Source organism: Terrapene carolina, unplaced genomic scaffold (assembly GCF_002925995.2).
Source record: "Terrapene carolina triunguis isolate 2854851 unplaced genomic scaffold, T_m_triunguis-2.0 Scaffold146, whole genome shotgun sequence".
NCBI lineage: Eukaryota > Metazoa > Chordata > Testudines > Emydidae > Terrapene > Terrapene triunguis.
Window position 1 is genome coordinate 117,648 of NW_020664497.1, and position 21,179 is coordinate 138,826.

Sequence of the window (21,179 nt, forward strand, 5' to 3'; positions counted from 1 at the left end):
CCGGCACCGATCGGCACCGTACCATCCGGTACCGACGGCGTCGGGTTCGGCACCGCCGTGGCCGTCGAGATCGGCGTCGCGATCATCTGAGGCAGTGGAGGCCGGCCACCTGCAGGAGACCGACGACCCTATGCAAGGGCCTGCGCATTGGTCCTTCTGGACTCCTTGGGCCTACCATCAGGCACAAGGAGCTCCGCTATCTGCCTCCCACTCGGGCCGTTCGGAGCCTAGGGCCCCAGAGTCCACCATCTCCCGCCCTCCTCCAAGGGACGTGGAGGCGCCAGCGCCCGCACCAGCAGAGGCCCTGGACCTGGGGGCAGGCGATGCCCAACTCCAGGAACACCTGGAGCAGGACCAACCCTTGGACCCCTTGCCACCGGGGGCATCCTCCTCGTCCTCGCCTGATGAGGCCGTAGCGGGCACATCCGCCATTGGGCCGCCTCCCATAGACCTTCGGGCCCACCAGGACCTGCTGCGCCGCATGGCTCGCAATATGGACCTCCAGGTGGAGGAGATTGCGGAGCTCCACGATCCCATCGTGCAGATCATTTCAGCGGATGCTCCATCCAGGGTGGCATTACCGCTGATCCGCACGATCCAGGCGAACGCCACCACCATCTGGCAGACCCCGGCCTCTATTCCGCCCACGGCCAGAGGGGTTGAGAGGAAGTACTTTGTGCCCTCCAAGGAACATGAGTACTTGTACACTCACCCCCAACCGTGCTCACTGGTGGTTTCATCAGTCAATGCACGGGAGCGCCATGGCCAGCAGGCCGCTGCGCCCAAATCGAAGGACGCTAAGCGCTTCGATTTGTTCGGACGCAAGGTCTATTCGGCTGGCGGACTGCAACTGCGGGCAGCGAACCAGCAGGCGCTCCTGAGCCGCTATGGATTTAATATGTGGTCCTCGATGGGGAAATTTAGAGAGCTGGTTCCCCAGGAATCGAGGGAAGAGTTTGGGGCCTTGGTAGAGGAGGGCAAGCGGGTGGCATGCACCTCTCTGCAGGCGTCCCTTGATATAGCGGACTCGGCCGCTAGGACCCTGGCATCGGGGATAGCAATGCGCCGAATCTCCTGGCTCCAGGTGTCAGGCTTGCCACCTGAACTGCAGCAGACCCTGCAGGATCTACCGTTCGAGGGCCAGGGCCTCTTTTCGGAGAAAACAGACTCGAGGCTCCAAAATCTTAAAGACTCTCGGACAATGATGCGCTCCCTGGGGATGCATGTCCCAGGGCCGCAGCACAGACCCTTCAGGCCCCAGCCTCAGCGGTTCTACCCTCCCCCGCCTCGTCCAAGACAGGACTTTGCTAGGAGGCGGGGTCGAGGTGGTAGGCGGAGGTCGACCGGCCCTCAACCCGGTCAGAACCAGGGCCAGCCTAGACCACCTTCAGGGCCTAGGCAAACCTTTTGAAGGTGCGGTCGAGGACGGCACCACGACCGGTACCCAGGATCCAACTCCCCCCTTCCGGGATCGCCTCTCCCGCTTCCACCGTGCTTGGTCCCGTATAACCTCGGACCGTTGGGTCCTTCGCACGGTGGAGAGGGGATACGCCCTCCAATTTTCCTCGCCCCCCCCCTCCCACTCCCCCTCCCCGTCCCTCTTCAGGGACCCTTCTCACGAGCAACTCCTTACACAGGAGGTTTTTGGGCTCCTCGCTATGGGGGCCATAGAGGAGGTTCCATCGGAGCTAAGGGGCAGGGGGTTTTACTCCCACTACTTCCTGATACCCAAGTCAAAAGGGGGTCTACGGCCCATCTTAGACTTGCGCGGACTCAACAAATTCATAGTAAAGTTGAAGTTCCGCATGGTGTCATTGGGGACCATCATCCCTTCACTGGATCCTGGAGACTGGTTCGCCGCCCTCGACATGAAGGACGCTTATTTCCACATAGCAATTTATCCGCCCCACAGACGTTTCCTGCGATTTGTGGTAAACAGGGTGCACTACCAATTCGCAGTCCTTCCCTTCGGCTTGTCCTCGGCTCCCAGGGTGTTCACCAAGTGCCTGGCAGTCGTCGCGGCCTTCCTTCATCGACAAGGGATACAGCTGTTCCCGTACTTGGACGACTGGCTGGTACGCGGCCGCACCAGGGACCAAGTGCAGGCTCATGTCCGCATAGTGACAAGCACTTTCCACGAGCTGGGCATTCTACTCAACAGAGAGAAGTCCACTCTAGTACCAACTCAGAGGATAGAGTTCATTGGAGCAATCCTGGACTCCAGACGTGCCCGAGCCATACTGCCAGACAGCCGATTCCATACCATCTCGAGCGTCATTCAAGGTCTCAGGGCCTTTCCAATTACCACCATAAGAACATGCCTTGTCCTTTTGGGCCACATGGCCTCGTGTACATACGTAACCAGGCACGCCAGACTGCGACTTCGCCCACTGCAGGCTTGGGTGTCATCGGTCTACCGTCCTCATCGAGACGACCTGAACATGGTGGCCACGGTTCCGGCCTCGGTCTTGGCCTCTCTCGCCTGGTGGACGGATCGCGCAGCGGTCTGTGCAGGAGTGCCCTTTCACGCCCCACAGCCCTCCCTCCACCTAGTTACGGACGCTTCATCTCTAGGCTGGGGCGCTCACCTGGGGGAGCACCATACCCAAGGCCTGTGGTCCGCGTCCCAACTAGCCCTGCACATCAACGTCTGAGAGCTGATGGCGGTGCACCTGGCTTGTCAGGCTTTCCTCAACTTCCTACAGGGCCGTTGCGTGCTGATTCTCACCGACAACACCACGGCCATGTTTTACATCAACAAGCAAGGCGGAGCTCGCTCATCTCCCCTATGCCAAGAGGCCATTCGCCTGTGGGACTTCTGCATCGCCCACTCGATTCATCTCACGGCGTCATTCCTGCCTGGAGTCCAGAATACGCTGGCGGACCGTCTCAGCAGGTCCTTCCAGACGCACGAGTGGTCGATTCGCCCGGACATCATCTATTCCGTCTTCCAAAGGTGGGGGTTTCCCCAGATCGACCTGTTCGCATCTCGGGCCAACAGGAAGTGCCAGGCATTCTGCTCCCTACACGGGCGAGCCCCGGGCTCTCGGTCAGACGCCTTCCTCATGGCATGGAAAGACCATCTGTTCTACGCCTTTCCTCCATTCCCGCTGGTCCACAGGGTGCTGCTCAAGATCCGCAGGGACCATGCACGAGTAATTCTAGTCGCTCCCGCTTGGCCGAGACAACACTGGTACACCACACTGCTGGAACTGTCAGTACAGAGACCAATCACGCTCCCCTTGAGTCCGGATCTCATCTCTCAGGACCACGGCCGGCTGTATCACCCCGACCTGCAGTCCCTCCACCTCACGGCGTGGATGCTTCATGGTTGAGTCGCTCAGAGCGGCAGTGTTCACAGGCTGTCCAACAGGTCCTGCTGGGAAGTAGAAAGCCCTCTACGCGGACCACTTATTTAGCCAAGTGGAAGAGGTTCTCCTGTTGGTGTGAGCAACGAGCTACGTCTCCCTCGCAGGCTCCTATCCCCTTGATACTGGAGTACCTCCTGTCCCTAAGACAGCAAGGCTTGGCGACATCCTCAATCAAGGTTCACCTCGCCGCTATTTCCGCTTTCCACCCAGGAGAACTCACGTCCTCGGTCTTCTCTAACCCGATGGTCGTTAGATTCCTCAAGGGCTTAGACCGGCTGTACCCACAGCAACGACAACCGGTTCCGACGTGGAACCTCAACCTCGTCCTCTCCAGGCTCACAGGGCCTCCGTTTGAACCATTGGCGACCTGCTCACTCCTGTACTTATCCTGGAAGACAGCCTTCCTCGTAGCCATCACCTCAGCACGACGCGTCTCGGAACTCAGGGCGCTGATATCCGAGCCCCCTTATACGGTGTTCCACAAGGACAAGGTGCAGCTTCGCCCCCATCCTGCCTTTCTTCCGAAGGTGGTATCACCTTTCCATGTAAACCAAGATATATTTCTCCCGGTCTTCCATCCGAAACCGCACGCTACTCGTCAAGACCAGCGTTTACATTCTTTGGACGTTCGCAGGGCCCTGGCTTTCTATATTGACCGGACAAAGCCATTTAGGAAAACGACGCAACTCTTCGTTGCGGTGGCCGACCGGATGAAAGGATCACCGGTCTCTTCACAGTGCCTGTCCTCTTGGATTACGTCCTGCATTCGTGCTTGCTACGACCTGGCCGGTGTACCAAAGCCACACCTCACTGCTAATTCCACGAGGGCCCAGGCCTCCTCGACTGCCTTCCTGGCTCAAGTACCGATCCAGGACATTTGTAGAGCTGCAGTGTGGTCATCGGTCCACACATTTGCTACTCACTATGCGCTGGTGCAACAATCCAGAGACGATGCTGCTTTCGGGTCAGCGGTTCTGCACACAGCAATGTCTCACTCCGACCCCGCCACCTAGGTGGGGCTTGGGAGTCACCTAACTGGAATGGATATGAGCAAGCACTCGAAGAAGAAAAGACGGTTACTCACCGTTGTAACTGTTGTTCTTCGAGATGTGTTGCTCATATCCATTCCAAACCCGCCCCCCTTCCCCACTGTCGGAGTAGCCGGCAAGAAGGAACTGAGGGGGCTCTGGGTCGGCTGGGGTATATATCCAGCGCCATAACGGCGCCACTCTAGGGGGCTCCACAGCCGACCCACCGGGTGTTGCTAGGGTAAAAATCTTCCGACGATCGTGCACGCGGCGCGCACACACCTAACTGGAATGGATATGAGCAACACATCTCGAAGAACAACAGTTACAACGGTGAGTAACCGTCTTATATCAGGGTTGGAAGGGACCTCAGGAGGTCATCTAATCCAACCCCCTGCTCAAAGCAGGACCAATCCCCAACTAAATCATCCCAGCCAGGACTTTGTCAAGCCTGACCTTAAAAACCTCTAAGGAAGGAGATTCCACCACCTCCCTAGGTAACCCATTCCAGTGCTTCACCACCGTCCTAGTGAAAACGTTTTTCCTAATATCCAACCTAAACCTCCCCCACTGCAACTTGAGACCATTATTCCTTGTTCTGTCATCTGGTACCACTGAGAACAGTCTAGATCCATCGTCTTTGGAACCCCCTTTCAGGTAGTTGAAAGCAACTATCAAATTCCCCCTCGTTCTTCTCTTCTGCAGACTAAACAATCCCAGTTCCCTCAGCCGCTCCTCATAAGTCATGTGCTCCAGCCCCTAATCATTTTTGTTGCCCTCCGCTGGACTCTTTCCAATTTTTCTACATCCTCCTTGTAGTGTGGGGCCCAAAACTGGACACAGTACTCCTGTTCTTTTTGCGGATACAGACTAACACGGCTGCTACTCTGAAACCTGTCAGTACTCCAGATGAGGTCTCACCAATGTCAAATAGAGGGGAATGATCATGTCCCTCAATCTGCTGGCAATGCCCCTACTTATACAGCCCAAAATGCCGTTAGCCTTCTTGCCGACAAGGGCACACTGTTGACTCAGATCCAGTTTCTCATCCACTGTAACCCCATGGTCCTTTTCTGAGGAACTGCTGCCTAGCCATTCGGTCCCTAGTCTGTAGCAGTGCGTGGGATTCTTCCGTCCTAAGTGCAGGACTCTGCACTTGTCCTTGTTGAAGCTCATCAGATTTTTTTGGCCTAATCCTCTAATTTGTCTAGGTCCCTCTGTATCCTATCCCTACCCTCCAGCGTATCTACCACTCCTCCCAGTTTAGTGTCATCTGCAAACTTGCTGAGGTTGCAGTCCATGCCATCCTCTAGATCATTAATGAAGATATTGAACAAAACCGACCCTTGGGGCACTCCACTTGATACCGGCTGCCAACTAGACATGGAGCCATTGATCACTACCAGTTGAGCCTGACGATCTAGCCAGCTTTCTATCCACCTTATAGTCCATTCATCCAGCCCATACTTCTTTAACTTGCTGGCAAGAATACTGTGGGAGACCATATCAAAAGCTTTGCTAATAACACGTCCACTGCTTTCCCCTCATCCACAGAGCCAGTTACCTCATCATAGAAGGCAATTAGGCTAGTCAGGCATGACTTGCCCGTGGTGAATCCATGCTGACTGTTACTGATCACTTTCCTCTCCTCAAAGTGCTTCAGAATTGATTCCTTGAGACGTGCTCCATGATTTTTCCAGGGACTGAGGTGAGGCTGACTGGCCTGTAGTTCCCTGGATCCTCCTTCTTCCCTTTTTTAAAGATGGGCACTACATTAGCCTTTTTCCAGTCATCCGGACCTCCCCTGATCGCCGTGAGTTTTCAAAGATAATGGCCAATGGCTCTGCAGTCACATCCGCCAACTCCTTTAGCACCCTCGGATGCAGCGCATCCGGCCCCATGGACTTGTGCTCATCCAGCTTTTCTAAATAGTCCTCAACCACTTCTTTCTCCACAAAGGGCTGATGACCTCCTCCCCATGCTGTGCTGCCCAGTGCAGCAGTCTGGGAGCTGACCTTGGTCATGAAGACAGAGGCAAAAAAAGCATTAAGTACCTTCGCTTTTTCCACATCCTCTATCACTAGGTTGCCTCCCTCATTCAGTAAGGGGCCCACACTTTCCTTGACTTTCTTCTTGTTGCTAACATACCTGAAGAAACCCTTCTTGTTACTCTTAACATCTCTTGCTAGCTGCAACTCCAAGTGTGATTTGGCCTTCCTGATTTCACTCCTGCATGCCTGAGCAATATTTTTATACTCCTTCCTGGTCATTTGTCCAATCTTCCACTTCTTGTAAGCTTCTTTTTTGTGTTTAAGATCAGCAAGGATTTCACTGTTAAGCCAAGCTGGTCACCTCCCATATTTACTATTCTTTCTACACATTGGGATGGTTTGTTCCTGCAACTTCAAAAAGGATTCTTTAAAATACAGCCAGCTCTCCTGGACTCCTTTCCCCCTCATGTTATTCTCCCAGGAGATCCTGCCCATCAGTTCCCTGAGGGAGTCAAAGTCTGCTTTTCTGAAGTCCAGGGTCTGTATTCTGATGCTCTCCTTTCTTCCTTGTGTCAGGATCCTGAACTCAACCATCTCATGGTCACTGCCTCCCAGGTTCCCATCCTCTTTTGTTTCCCCTACTAATTCTTCCCTGTTTGTGAGCAGCAGGTCAAGAAAAGCTCTGCCCCTAGTTGGTTCCTCCAGCACTTGCACCAGGAAATTGTCCCCTACACTTTCCAAAAACTTCCTGGATTGTCTGTGCACCGCTGTATTGCTCTACCAGCAGATATCAGGGTGATTGGAATCCCCCATGAGAACCAGGACCTGTGATCTAGTAACTTCTCTTAGTTGCTGGAAGAAAGCCTCGTCCACCTCATCCCTCTGGTCTGGTGGTCTTTAGCAGACTCCCACCATGACATCACCCTTGTTGCTCACACTTCTAAACTTAATCCAGAGACTCTCTGGTTTTTCTGCAGTTTCATACTGGAGCTCTGAGCAGTCATACTGCTCTCTTACCTACAATGCAACTCCCCTACCTATTCTGCCCTGCCTGTCCTTCCTGAACAGTTTACAGGTCTGTCGCATCTTACGCGCATTTAACATGCGCAAATTCAGCTTTACACGGTCGGCAAAAAAAAAAAAAAAAGAGAGAGAAAAATTACAATTTAAATACTGTTCCTGTAGTGCGGGCGATTCCGCCCGCCATTACATTCAATGTAATTTTGACTATACGTGGTTTTCGCTTGACGCGCTGACTGTGGAACGTAACCCAGCGTAAGATGAGACAGACCTGTATATCCATCCATGACGGTACTCCAGTCATGTGAGTTATCCTACCAAGTCTCTGTTATTCTTCTGCTATGAATCTGCTATTCATATTCAATCTATTTAGTATACTAAACTTCATTTGCATTTTTGTTTATTTGCTACGTAATCTGCTTTAATCTGTTTGCTATCCTTTACAATCACTTAAAATCTGTCTTTTGTAGTTAATAAACTTGTTTTTGCTTTATCTAAACAAGTGAGTTGGAGGGAAGTGTGTGGGAATCATAACTCAGGGGCAAAAGGAGGTTGTTGCATATTCCTCTCCACATTGAGGGAGGGGCAAATTTTATGAGTTTATGCTGTACAGTTTCCTGTGCAAGCTGGCTTTATATTCCAGAGGGGATGCGTGCTGAGGAGCTGGGAGTAACCTTCCCATGCAGGGGCTGGTCAGAGAGCATGCTTGTAACTGCAGCTGGGTGTGCCCCTACCTGTATGAATGCTGGTGAAAGTGCAGGCTGGAGGGCTTTGTAGCTTGTCACAGCAGTACTGTGTGAGAGGAAGCCCAGGCTGGTGGATTGGGGGCTCAGTGGTAACCCAGTTCCAGGTGGCAGCCCTGAGGGAAACCCGTCACAGTAGGAACTTCCTTGTTACCTAGGTTTAGCTGCTATGATTCAAACCGAGTCCCTGGGGTTCAAAATTTGCTCTTCCTGTGATGCAGCTTTCTGCTTTACAGACATTCATAAGTGCCTTTTTGTGCCTAGGACAGGGACACGTCCCTGAAAGATGCTCAATTTGTTGCTCCTTCTCCAAGAGAACACAGAAGGCAAGAGACCCCTCTTTAACTCTTTATCTTGGAATGCTCAATAGAAGCCTCTTCAGAGCCAGAGAAAAAAGATCCTTCTTGGTCTGAACTGGCTTCCTCAGTTGCTCTGCAAGCCTTTGTCAATGTAGGTTTTGGTTCCTTTGAAGAGCCTGGAAGCTCAAAGTTGAGTCTCAGCATGCAGGAGCACTGAGTCTTCCACCTAGTCACCTGAAAGGAGTAGGAAGGAACAACATTCCCATAGTAAGCACAGGTCTAGATCACCCTCCTCAGGACCCCTGGACAGTAAAATGATGTCTACATCTCACTTTACTCAGCCAAAAGGCATTTAATGGCCCAAATTTGCCATGCAGACACAGCTCAAAATCTGGTCACCAGATACACACATAACCATCTCAGGCAGAGGTGGTCTACATTACACCTGTGACCCAGTTCTGATGACCCTGACCTCTATGGCTCCAGTGACAAACCCTACAGTGGAGATACTCCCAGCACCAACTTACTCTGTGCCAAAGTTATTTTTGGTACTGAGTGATCTTATGGTATCTTTGCAGCCTGAGTCACGGTTACTCTCCTCAGCTGTTGGAGTGCCCCATACCTCAGTACCAAGGCCGGCCTTACGGAAAATGATGCCCTGGGCAAACTTGTGTTTTGACGCCCCGACCCCCGTGGGCATGGTATTTCCCCTGGCACCTATGGGCTCCCCAACCCCTGCACCCCTGTCCTGCGCCCCCTTTGCCACTAACCCCTGCATTGTGCCCCCTTTGCCCCTCACCTCTGCACAGTGCCGCCTTTACCCCAACCCCTGCACTTCCCTCCCACCCATGCCCTGAACCCAGGCCTGCTCTGCCAGTGTGCCCTGCCTCACCGCCCCCCTGCCCAGTGCCCCCCACCACCTTATGCCCAGGAACACCCATGCCCAGTGGCCCCTCTCCCAGAGAGCTCCACAGCAGATCTCTATGGCCAGCGCCCTCCCACTCACAGACCCTCCCCCACTGCCCTGTGCCCTTCTCACAGCTCCCCAGCACCCCATATTCCTGAGGGAATTCTGCACCAAAAAAATAAAAATTCTGTGCACAATATTTTAAAATTCTGCATTTTTTATTTGTCAATAAATAAATGTGGCGGCTCCAGCATGGCAGTGGCAAGTATAGGCCACTGGTTGCATGGAGGTGGGACTGACCCTGCAGCCTTCCCCCTCCTTTCCCCTCCCCTCCTAGGATAGGGACTTGGGGGTGAGATACCTCTGTGTGCATGTCAGAAGGCCACAGGGGAGCGTTTTACATGATGGCTGGAATGTCAGCCATGACCCAAAATCCATTTGAATGACAAAAAAGAAATAGCTGATACCAGTAGCTGAGTCCAGCCCTCATCCAGGCCCTTACCTGCCACCACTCTGGGCCATCACCTTCCAAATGGCCTTTCATTCTCCCTAAAATAGCATGTCTCTCTAATCCTGAAAAGTAAAGAGGTGCCACGAGATGTCACTGGAAGGGGGATGTTATTCTAAATTTGTCAGCCTTGAGAAAACAGTGAAGTAATTAAGACACTTTCTTTACACTTCAAGAAGCTGAAGATGTTTTTAAAAGGGAAAGTGCTGACATATATGCACATTACCTATAAAAAAAGGCACCAATTCACCAGTGCTAAACAGCACAAAGAGAAATAAAGCAAGAAATCTCACTGTTTCTATCCTTCCCTTCCACGCCTGTCCCCCCCTGCATTCAGACTTCAATGCCCAGCCCGGCTCCCCCGCCTTCCCAGCTTCTCTGGGTATCCTCCCTCCTTCCCCCCACTCTGTTCCCAACCTTGCCGGCTCCCCCCTCACCTCCTGCCTGGCCCCACGGGCTCCCCCCAGCTCACTCACATGTCACATCACATGGAGAGAAAGTTTCTCTCCTGGCCCTGGCCTGGCCCTGCGGGGCCCTGCCCCTGCCAGAGACTGAGTGGTGCAGGCAGGGAGGGTCAGAGGGACTAAGCTCCTCTCCAGGCGGTGGTTGGGTCGGGCTGCTGCGCCGCCAGTGATGGACTGGGCTCCTGGGAGGGGTGGGGGGTTGAGCCGGAGCCCTCAGCCAGCTGGCTGAGGAGTGAGTGGGCAGAGGGGAGGGGCCAGTAGGGCGGGATCAGGGAGAAGCCTGCGGACCCAGCGCTGGAGAGGAGCCAGAGAGGAGTCCACGCTGCGGCCAAGTGAAGTCCCGCCACAGCCAGCAAGGGGAAGCCCCGAGCCCCTTTTGGCGGCGCCTTAGGCGTGGGCCCAGTTTGCCCGGCCCTAAGGCCAGCCCTGCTCAACACTATCTACCAGTACTGCTATGGTGACAGGTCATCTCTTCAGCTCCAGTGGTAGAGGAGACTCAGGTTCGCTCTAGAATTCTAGATAGGTTAGTCCCACCATTAGAGGAGTACTCATTTTCTTCCTCCCTTTCAGAATTCAGTTACAAGGTGTCCTCTACCTGTGCACCTTGTTCCCATTCATGACTCCTTACTAGTCTGACTAGACTAAGGAATCCAGGAGTTGCCACTATAAAAATAAACCCATGGGTTCTTGGGGAGAGAGTGTCTTTTGACCACTGCAGATTTCAGCTTACAGTGCTGTTTAAAGCATGGAAACCCCAAAGAGGAAGTTGTTGATGTGATTGTTAAAGACAGGCATCCTTTTTTGAACATTAACTATTTCCTATATGGCTTAATTAGAACAACTTTATTACCAAAGAAATGGAACCCTAGTTCCATAATTTCACAGTGCAGGGACTGAAGATTTTAGAAAAGGTGCTGTAGTATTTTGTCATTCATTCTCCTATGTTTATAAAAATGTGCCCTCTGCTGAAATTTTGCACAGAAGAACATCATTCTCTTTTTATTCGCCTATTAAAAATTAAGTTTGGCTATTTAAATTTTAAAACAAAATTTAAGAAATAAGTTTACAGTTTAACTCTTATCTGCTGATCCTTGCTCCAAAAGAACAGGGCAGCTATCCATATGAATGTCTTCAGAGATCACATGCTTGGTACACGAGATGTCACTGGAAGGGGGATGTTATTCTAAATTTGTCAGGCTTGAGAAAGCAGTGAAGTGATTAAGACACTTTCTTTACACTCCAAGAAGCTGAAGATGTTTTTGAAAGGGAAAGTGCTGACATATATGCACGTTACCTAAAATATTCTAAAGCAAAATCCACATAACGGTGTATGTTAAATCATTGCTGTCCTCAACCTTGTTATTAGGTAGAAAACTGGTAGATTTCAGTTTTGTTGTAGCAAATGCTTTTCAGAGTCTGAAAAGCACATACAAAAATAATCTTTAAATGAAAGTAACTTCATAAAAAAATCAGTCTAGCTGTTGTTCGCAGGGAAGGTCCACAGACCCATTACAATGGGTCTTACTACTTCTTGCAGTTCTTTGGAGGCAGAAACCAAACCTGTCAATCAAGGTGGGCAGGGTTTGGCCACATCTCTGAAGGCTGACCCAGCCAGCCAGTAGGAACTTGCCTGTGAAACTGCAGGAAGGTTTTCCCAGAGTATTATTCCTGTTCAGAGCAACAGGAGAGAAAAAATTAAAAACAACAAGAAAGGGATCCTTTTTATTCTTAGTAGTTAGATTATTAGATTCTAAGCGTTTGTCTACAATTGACCAGCATAGCTATATCAGAATAATGATTCTACCATAGTTATACTGGTATAACTCCCTATGTGGATATACTGTTCTGAAATAAAGATGATTTGGCCAAACCAGCTGTTTAAACTGTGTAAGCTTGAATCTTTTATAAAACCATAATTTAAGACTGATGTGCTGACACAGTTCCTGCTGCTTCTTCTTTGACTATCAGGAGTAAAGGGTATCCTGAAAGTTTCTTAGGCATTTTGTGTCGAGTTTCCCTCTACACAACATCTTGCCTTGTCAATTTTTTCTGTCTTGTAATTAGATCAGACACAACTGTGTAGCAGGTCTTTAGTATGGTGTCATTGATTCCTTTCAAAGACATATATTTGATGCTAAAGTTCCTGACGATCAGAAATAGTTATTTCTGTGCCAGACCACTCTCTTGTTAGGTGAATCCTTCTTCCTTGCCAGAAAGTTCACGTTTGCATACTTCCCAAAGCCCAGGTCCCAGAATACATATTACTAAACTGTGATATTTTCTCTCTCAATTAGGATGCGTACAGCCAAGCTTTGAACTTCCCATATCTCTATAGACAGCAAAATAAGTAAATGGCAACTCATGCTGAATTATGAACTTTATGAAATCATAAATATGTAATGAAGTTGTTTTGTATGAACTGTTACACTAAACATGCCTTTTTAAAAAGTCATTGGTAAGCAACTCTTTGCAAACAGGTGTACCTTTAAAGGAGTATTTTGGAGGTCTCCTAGACCGTCCATAGTAGCTATTAAAACTGAAGCTCAGTTTCTTTTCTAAGCCTGATTTACAACTCATTTTTCTTCTCCACCCCCTAACTTCACCAAAATCAAACTATTCCACTTCTCATTTTGCATGATACATTTTTCCCATAGTAAAATTTCTCTGGAAGGTTTGGGGTGGGGTTACAAATTGCTTTAAAGATAGTCTTCCCAGATTCTCAGTTCTGGGTCTTACCTGACAACATTCCTCACAGCTGTTAAAGAATGTTGTCCCCTAAGGCTGCGATAGCAGGATAGGGCAGAAGCAAGGTTCCCTATTGTGGTGTAGTACAGTGGTTCTCAAACTAGGACTGCCGCTTGTTCAGGGAAATCCCCTGGCGGGGCGGGCCGGTTTGTTTACCTGCCGCATCCGCAGGTTTGGCTGATCGCGGCTCCCACTGGCCGCAGTTCGCAGCTCCGGGCCAATAGGGGCTGCAGGAAGCGGCGCGGGCTGAGGGACTTGCTGGCCGCCCTTCCTGCAGCCCCCATTGGCCTGGAGCGGCGAACCGCAGCCAGTGGGAGCCGTGATCGGCCGAACCTGCGGACGCCACAGGTAAACAAACCGGTCTGACCTGGCCCACCCGGGGCTTTCCCTGAACAAGCGGCGGCCCTAGTTTGAGAACCTCTAGTGTAGTACTCAAAGTGTCCACATGGTATAAATGCTGCCATCTGATCATTCCAGTCATTTCCAACTTGGTAGCGGAGAGTGAAAGAACCCCGTTTCACAGAGCTTCTTCATTACTCCAGCACTTCTTGTAGTAATGCCTTTATGGGAGGAAAACTGACTGCGCAGCAGCTTCAACCCACTTACATGTGGCAGAACTGTGTTGATTATAGACGGACGCAGGTTGGGTTTGATTTAAATCACTAGTCAGAAAGACTCGATTTAATCATGGATTTCTACATAAAAGGGCATTCTTGTTGGTTGTTATAACCTTAATACATATTCTTCACAACTCAGAGATAGATGTAGGTTTCATTTTCAGAAGGTACACAGTATACATTTTTAAAGTGATTTATTTTGAAAACTTTTCAGGTTAGTTTTACTGCTGTATCAGAAAATGAATGATTGGTTATTTCATTTACCAAAGGTAATTGAAGCAGATATTTATGAAGTCATTGGGAGGTGAACTATCTCCAATTCAGCAGGTTAATCATTAATATTTGGAGGATTGTCTTGCCATGCTGTATTAGGAGGAGAACATCACCAGACAGACATTTAAATGGTTTTATTTAACTAAAACAACAGCGTTATGTATTCTGAATTTTTTTTCTTCAGCAGCAAACATAAAATATTTTAACAAAACAAGCATATGAATTTCTGAATTTAGTTAGACATTCAAGTTTTTTAAAATCAGTTTGTTTTTGTTAAAATTGTTTTTAACTAAAATAGTTAAATGAAATATTTTAGATCTATTCCGCCCCCAACAATCTTCTATTCATTGAACTTTTTGAAACTTTGCACTTTTAGAGAGAGGTAAGACATTGACTCTGTGTACACGAATTTGCAGAGGGACAATAGGGTTGAGGTCTGTTATTTCTCACCTCTATACAGTATTTATATTATATTATATATTATATATAACAGTTTTGCTGTTAACAAGCATGTTATCTCTGGAGACATAAATCCACAGTTTGAGAACTGAAAAACTAAGCATCTCTGATCTCTTCTAGACTGAGCACTGAGTCCCATCGGTAGATAGAAAGTTTAACCTAAATAATCTATACAGAAGCCCCTGGAACTCCATAAGATTGGGTCCCTAATCCATGAACTATTGGAACTCATCTACAAAACTTTTCTTAAACATTACATGGATATATTGTCTCATACTATAGAATTAGAATTTATAATCCCTATTCCATGATGAGATATCTTTGAGCTATAATGTATCTTAATTAAAACTATCGTTAGATAGGTTTTTTCCTCAAAAAGCATTTTATCAAAAAAATCCAATTTAAATTTAAAAAAATCAATGATTTTTTTTTTTAAAAACTTGGATTTTATCCACCCAGGTTTTCAAATGATACCTCACAAGGCATATCTTGTACAAAATTTATCATATGGTACAGTGTGTGACAACAGGACTTGGTGTTGATGGGGACTTCAACTACCCAGATGTCTGTTGGGAAAATAATACAGCAGGACACAGATTATCCAACAAGTTCTTGGAATATATTGGTGCATATTTTTTTTAATTTCAGAAGGTGGGGAAAGCAACTGGGCAGAGGCTCTTCTAATTTGATTTTGACAAATAGGGAGGAACTGGTTGAGAATTTGAAAGTGGAAGGCAGCTTGGGTGAAAGTGATCATGAAACGATAGATTTTATGATTATAAGGAATGGTAAGATGGAAAACTGCACAATAAAGGTAATGGATTTCAAGAAGGCAGACTTTAGCAAACTCAGGGAGTTGGTAGGCAAGATCCCATGGGGACCAAGTCTAAGATGACAAAAAGGTTCAAGAGAGTTGGCAGTTTTTCAAAGAGACATTATTAAGTGCACAAGAGCAAACTATTCCAGTGCGTAGGGAAGGTAGGAAGTATGGCAAGAGACCACGCTGGCTTAACCAGTAGATCTTCAATGATCTGAAACTCAAAAAAGAGTCCTACAAAAAGTGGAAACTATATTCATCCTTTGTAACTTGACCTAAACAACCACAAGCATGTAGGGACAAAATTAGAAAGGCCAAGACACAAAACAAGATTAAACTAGCTAGAGACATAAAAGGCAACAAGAAAACACCTCTACTGAGATTTCCTCTTTCAATGAAGACTGAAAGGAGGAGCTACATAGTCTGTTCACTAAATCGATCAGAGTTATGTAGTGTCTCTTAAGTACTTTGTTTCCACATTCATTATATCAGCAGCAATCTGGTACTGAAATGACGTTTCAGACTTGTTAAGAAGGGAACTACAGCAGAGTTAAATAGAAGGGAAAAAGATTGGAGGTGTCAGTGCTGAATAAATTCAGGATACTTGCCACATAAATCATGGTACCTGGTGCACACTTAAGTCTAACATGCTGCATAGCACACTGAGCCTTGAGCATAACTTTCATTTATATTTACAAGCACCTTTCTTAGTCATGTGTTTATTTGAAATATTTCTAACATAAGAACATTGGTGAGACTAGTTGAATATTAATATTATAATGTAAGACATGGGAAGTTTTGCTGTAACTTTTTGCCATTGTTTTCGGGGTTTGTTTTTTATTAGTAAGGTCTGAACTAAACACAGTTTCTTTACTTACTTGAAAGTAAATAGTTGCAGCTGGAAAATACACTCAGTATGCTATACTAATCTGGTGGTGAAGTCTGCAAGTCTGTGTGATGAGAGAAATGAGATCAAGTTTCACAAGTATTTCATCTCGCATGTGGCTGTGTAAAGTATAAGGACTAATCTAGCATACTGTTTTAAGAGGATGAAATATAATGTTAGAACGATGTCCTTATTACTATAAAGTTAGGTCTTGGTGGATTTGACAGGGAATCATATCAATCTGTGAAATAGGCCCTTTTAACGGACTTTTCTGTTCAGGACTGACATTTGAAGACAAAATAAATGTGTACAGTTTAGTAAAAGTCATACTGCTTTTTGAGAAGACATATTTCTGTCCACTGAGTTGTAACTGGATTTTTCTAAAGATGCCATTATGACATTCCAGGGCGCAATCCAGACCAGTGAGGGGGGGGTGTCACCCTTGTCTTGCAACCTTGCTTTGCTGCTGTAACTCCTAACCTGGACCCCTCACAAACAGCCAGGCAGCATGCGGGTCATACCGTGAATATCTGTGTATATTGCAGCGTGCCCAGCACACTCCAGTCACATTCTGGTTTCCACCAACCCTGGTTACCACTTGCAGGGTGACCCCAACACACTCCAAAAGGTATTAAAATCAGAAATGGTTACAAGAGAAATAAAGATAAAATGTTTCCTAGTACTAAAACTTAAGAAACTAGAATTGGTTCAAGATGAAGTCCTTTAACATGTTCCCAGTAACATTGCTGACCAAATTCTCAGGCCAGGATCTGCCCCCAAAGTCCAAAGGCTGTGGCTTTTGTCATCTTAGGTAAAAGAGAGAGATGGATAGGGAGAGATACCTTGGAGTGTTTTTGCCCCTCACTTTTATAGTTCAGTCCATCTTTGAAATACATTTTCCTGATGGTTACCCCTAGATAAAGTTCATTCCCACTGGGAGGTCAGAGACCAGGAGTCTGGTGGTGAGAGGTTCCATGCTGCTGTTTGCTAAAATGCAGCTCAATCTGTTCCTTCCCCAGTTCTTTGTATAAGAATGGCTACTTGACAGGTGATTGCACATCAGCTTTGATGACACCTGAGCAGAGGCGTCAGCTTGTTCTTTGAGAAACAGGTTTACCTACTCCCCAGACTTGTCTGGTAAACACACTTCAGTCATGATTTACATATAATGTTGCTACCTACATTTCACCACGATATTTTTGACCAGCAATGTATTAGCTTTCAAATGATACCTGACAAAGCACATGCTGTTCAAAGATTATTGTAGTGTTGTGTAGGGTGTGAGTACAGGGGGGTGGATTCAGTCACAGTCATATATGCTGGACTCCCTTTCCAGCATCCTAAGCTTCCAACACAAGACTGTTGCAAACTTCCACGGCAAAAGTGCAAGATTCACTGGATCAGGACGTGATGTCTGCAAACCTCAGTTCACCCTCTGAGGACATGTGAGCCATGGACATTAGTAGAGGGTGAGAGATTCATAGATTATAAAGCCAGACAGAACCACTGTGATCATCTAGTCTTATCTCCTGTAGAACACAGGGTGTAGAACTTTCCTGAATTTAATTCCTGTTTGAACAACAGCATAACTTTGATAAAACCATCTAATTTTGATTTTAAAATTGCCAGTGATGGAGAATCCTCCCCAACCCTTTGGTTAATTACACTTTGGACCTTGTTATATCTTTGTCTGCTAGATTGAAGAGCCTGTTATCAAATTTGTTCCCCAGATAGATAGATATAGAGTAGGGGTCTCAAACATGCGGCCCACGGGCCGCATGCGGCCCGCGGGGCTATTTCCTGCGGCCCGCGCGCCCCCCGGCCTACCTCCAGGCCAGGGGTGGGCAAACTACACCCACGGGATTGCCCCCCTCGAGCCCTGCGCCGCTCCCTGAAGCGGCTGGCATCACGTCCCTGCGGCCGGGGGGAGAGCAGAGGGCTCCGTGTGTTGCCCTGGTTTCCAGGCACCGCCCCCCTGCAGCTCCCATTGGCCGGGAACGGGGAACCGTGGCCAATGGGAGCTTCGGGGGAGGTACCTGGAGGAGCGGCAAGCAGCGCACAGAGCCCTGCGTCCCCCCTCCTCCAGGGGCCGCAGGGACATGGTTCCAATTGCTTCACGGAGCGGCGCAGGGCCGGGGCCAGGGCAGTCAGGCAGCCTGCCCTGGCCCCCGTGTGCGCCGCTGCCACCCTGGAGCCGCTTTAGGTAAGTGGCTCCGGGCCAGAGCCCGAAGCCCTCCTGCACCCCACCCCCCCACCCCCCCCCCTGAGCCCCCTGCCCCCCCCTGCATCCCAACCCCCTGCCATACCCCCCACCCCCCTACACCCCACACCCCAACTCCCTGCCCTGAGCCCTCTTTCGCACCCTGCACATCTCCTGCACTCCCTGCCCTGAGCCCCCGCCGCACCCCTCCTGCCCCCTCTGGTATAGACTATGATCCAATTACCCTTTAGCCTTCTCTTTGTTAAACTAAATAGATTGAGCTCCTTGAGTCTTTCGCTCTAAAGAATATTTTTCAATCCTTTAATCATTCTCTTGGCTCTTCTCTGAAGCCTCTCCAATTTTATCAACGTCCTTCTTGATTTGTGGGCACCAGAACGGAGCACAGTATTCCAGTAGCAGTCACACCACTACCAAGTAAAGGGGTAATAGATCCTCTTTACTCCTACTCAAGAATCCCCTGTTTATACATTTAAGGATCACATTGGCCCCTTTGTATGAATAGGGATATTTCCTAATGGGGACGTTAATTTGGGTAGCATAGGTGTGGGCAGGAAGTGGAGGGGAAGCAGAGAGAGTCTGTCAACCAGTGAAGTACAAGAGGTATGCCTGCTGAGGTAGCTGCTAGGGGAATGGACCTGGTAGCTCCACGATGGTGGGAGGTCAGCTCGATCTGTTTATGCCACCACCTCCACTCTCACTGGCACTCCAGTGACCTGAGCCTGGAAAAACTATTGTTCAGTCATTTTTTAGCCCAGAGAAGTTGAGGACTACTTGGAGCATTACTTAGGCTCACTGACAATATATTTAAGCATTGTGGATGTGCAAGTTGCATTTCAGTTGATTGAGAACAAAGATTATTTTAGTCTTGCAGAGTTCTCAGTTGGAAAATAAAGACGCAAGTGTGGAAATCCAGTGAAATGACTAAAGAGAAGAAAAACTTACAGGTTAAGTACCTTTAGCTCCCCCACAAAGCAATTGTCTTGGTGTGGTTCTCAAGCCGCCAGTACGTTGGTTCTAAAAACATATGTGAATGAAAAGGGCTTGCTTAGAAAGAGAATTCATATATTTTCACTCTTCCATTGCACCTGAGTTTTTACAAGTGAAAGGTATCCTTCTTCTGTTTACATTGATTGTAAATGGCACAAAATGTACACACCATAAATAAGAGATCTGCTGGTTGATCAGAATGTTTCAGAATTCCACTAATAACTAGTTTATCTCAGAAATATGGAGCTAACCCACAATTCCTATTAAAATAAATTTTCTTTCGTCTGTGTACTGTATAATCCTCAAACCAATTTGTATTACCATTTGCTAGTACTTTGCATTTCACTGTAGATGAATATCTTCATCTAGTTGCAAAAGAAGAGCATATATGGAAAAAATCTTTTTATGTTTTTACACAGGGCAAAATCTAGACAGCATGCTCCATGGCACAGGAATGAAGACAAATCCTGACCAGAAGAAACAGGCAAATGGAGTAACATTGGCTCCAGAGGACACCTTACCTTTTCTACAGTGCTACTGTTCAGGACATTGTCCGGATGATGCTATTAATAACACATGCATGTAAGTAGTGTGCACAAGATATAGAAGTTTGGGAAAGTTTGGTTCTCTCTCTCTAATGTTATCGTTAGAGCTTTGTCAAGCTATTTGATTAGATTTACTTGTTTCTATAGAATTTTCCCTAAAGGGATACAAAACTGCTCTCAGGATAGTGTGTGCATTCATGATTTCTCCCATCACAGAAGTGGAACTATTTAGGGAGTGGTAACAACCAGTCCTTTTGTCCCAACAACACTGTCTTTAGGGCAAAATTATAAAAAACTTATCCAGTTGAAGCTACAATAGGTAATACATGGCCAAAATGTAAATCTCTCGGTAATGTTTCATGTAAATTTTCTTGTATATTGATACAACTAGTGCTCAAAATGTCATATTACCCCGTTATGTAATCACTAAATTCAAGTTTTTTCGTATTACATATGCATCAGTAGCAGTAATAAGGATAGATTGGAACGAGAAAAATCCCAAAGAGAACCGCTGAATCAAAGGTCTAGAAGAGTTTGTGAGGAAGAACAGAGATAGCCTTTTAACTTCAATAGGTTTAAGTTCCATTAAGATAGTTTTTTGCATTAATTACACATCTGGTGAATTGAAGAAAATGTTTTAGTAAACAGAATATAAAGTATAAATATTGAATGTTAATGTTTGGTAATAATGGCTGTGATTCTTGTCGAATAAAGTGATGTTGGCAGATCTCAGGCTGTAGTTCCTTTTTTCACGTTCACTTGGCCTTTATGCAAGTTAGGCTGAACAGCAACAGCCCTAATTCGCACTACTGGCATGACAGTGAAGGAAGTGGCTGTAACAGAGGTGTTGCTCCCCTCCTCGTCTTACCCATGTCCTACCACCAAACCATGTTCCCTCCATCCACTAATGCTGAGTGGGGAGTCTGGCACAAAGTGACAGTGCTGCCTTCTCCAGCTTTCTGCTAGTGTAGAGCTGTGTAGAGGAAGAATTCTCCACCAGCTATTTCCAGCCAGCCTAAGTTCACTTTGCTCTGTTTATATACACAGTGGCATAATCGCCTGGAGAATCAGCCCAGTGCTCCCCCCAGCTATTAAAATATATCTCTATATGCACTGAAGAAGTCTGGTGGTGATAAGCCACAAGAGCAAAGCTTAAGTAGTTGTTCATGTCACCAGAGCCCCAAGATGGAATTGTAGCTTGAACTTACTTAGGTTTTTGTGGTGGTTTTGAGTAATGATTTAAAAATTGTTTTGCAGTTTCCCATCTTTCTTTTCTTGTCCTTTATTTCAGTCTTCCT

General features: G+C 47.6%; 1 protein-coding gene across 1 annotated transcript in view; it reads left to right on the plus strand.

Annotated features, from left to right (window-relative positions):
- Window positions 1–21,179, plus strand: part of BMPR1A (bone morphogenetic protein receptor type 1A) — a 69,863-nt gene that overhangs the window by 4,046 nt on the left and 44,638 nt on the right. Inside the window, exon 2 of the mRNA XM_026653678.1 lies at window positions 19,756–19,918. Coding sequence (XP_026509463.1) covers window positions 19,756–19,918 — 163 coding nt within the window. The remainder of the gene's footprint in view (window positions 1–19,755; window positions 19,919–21,179) is intronic.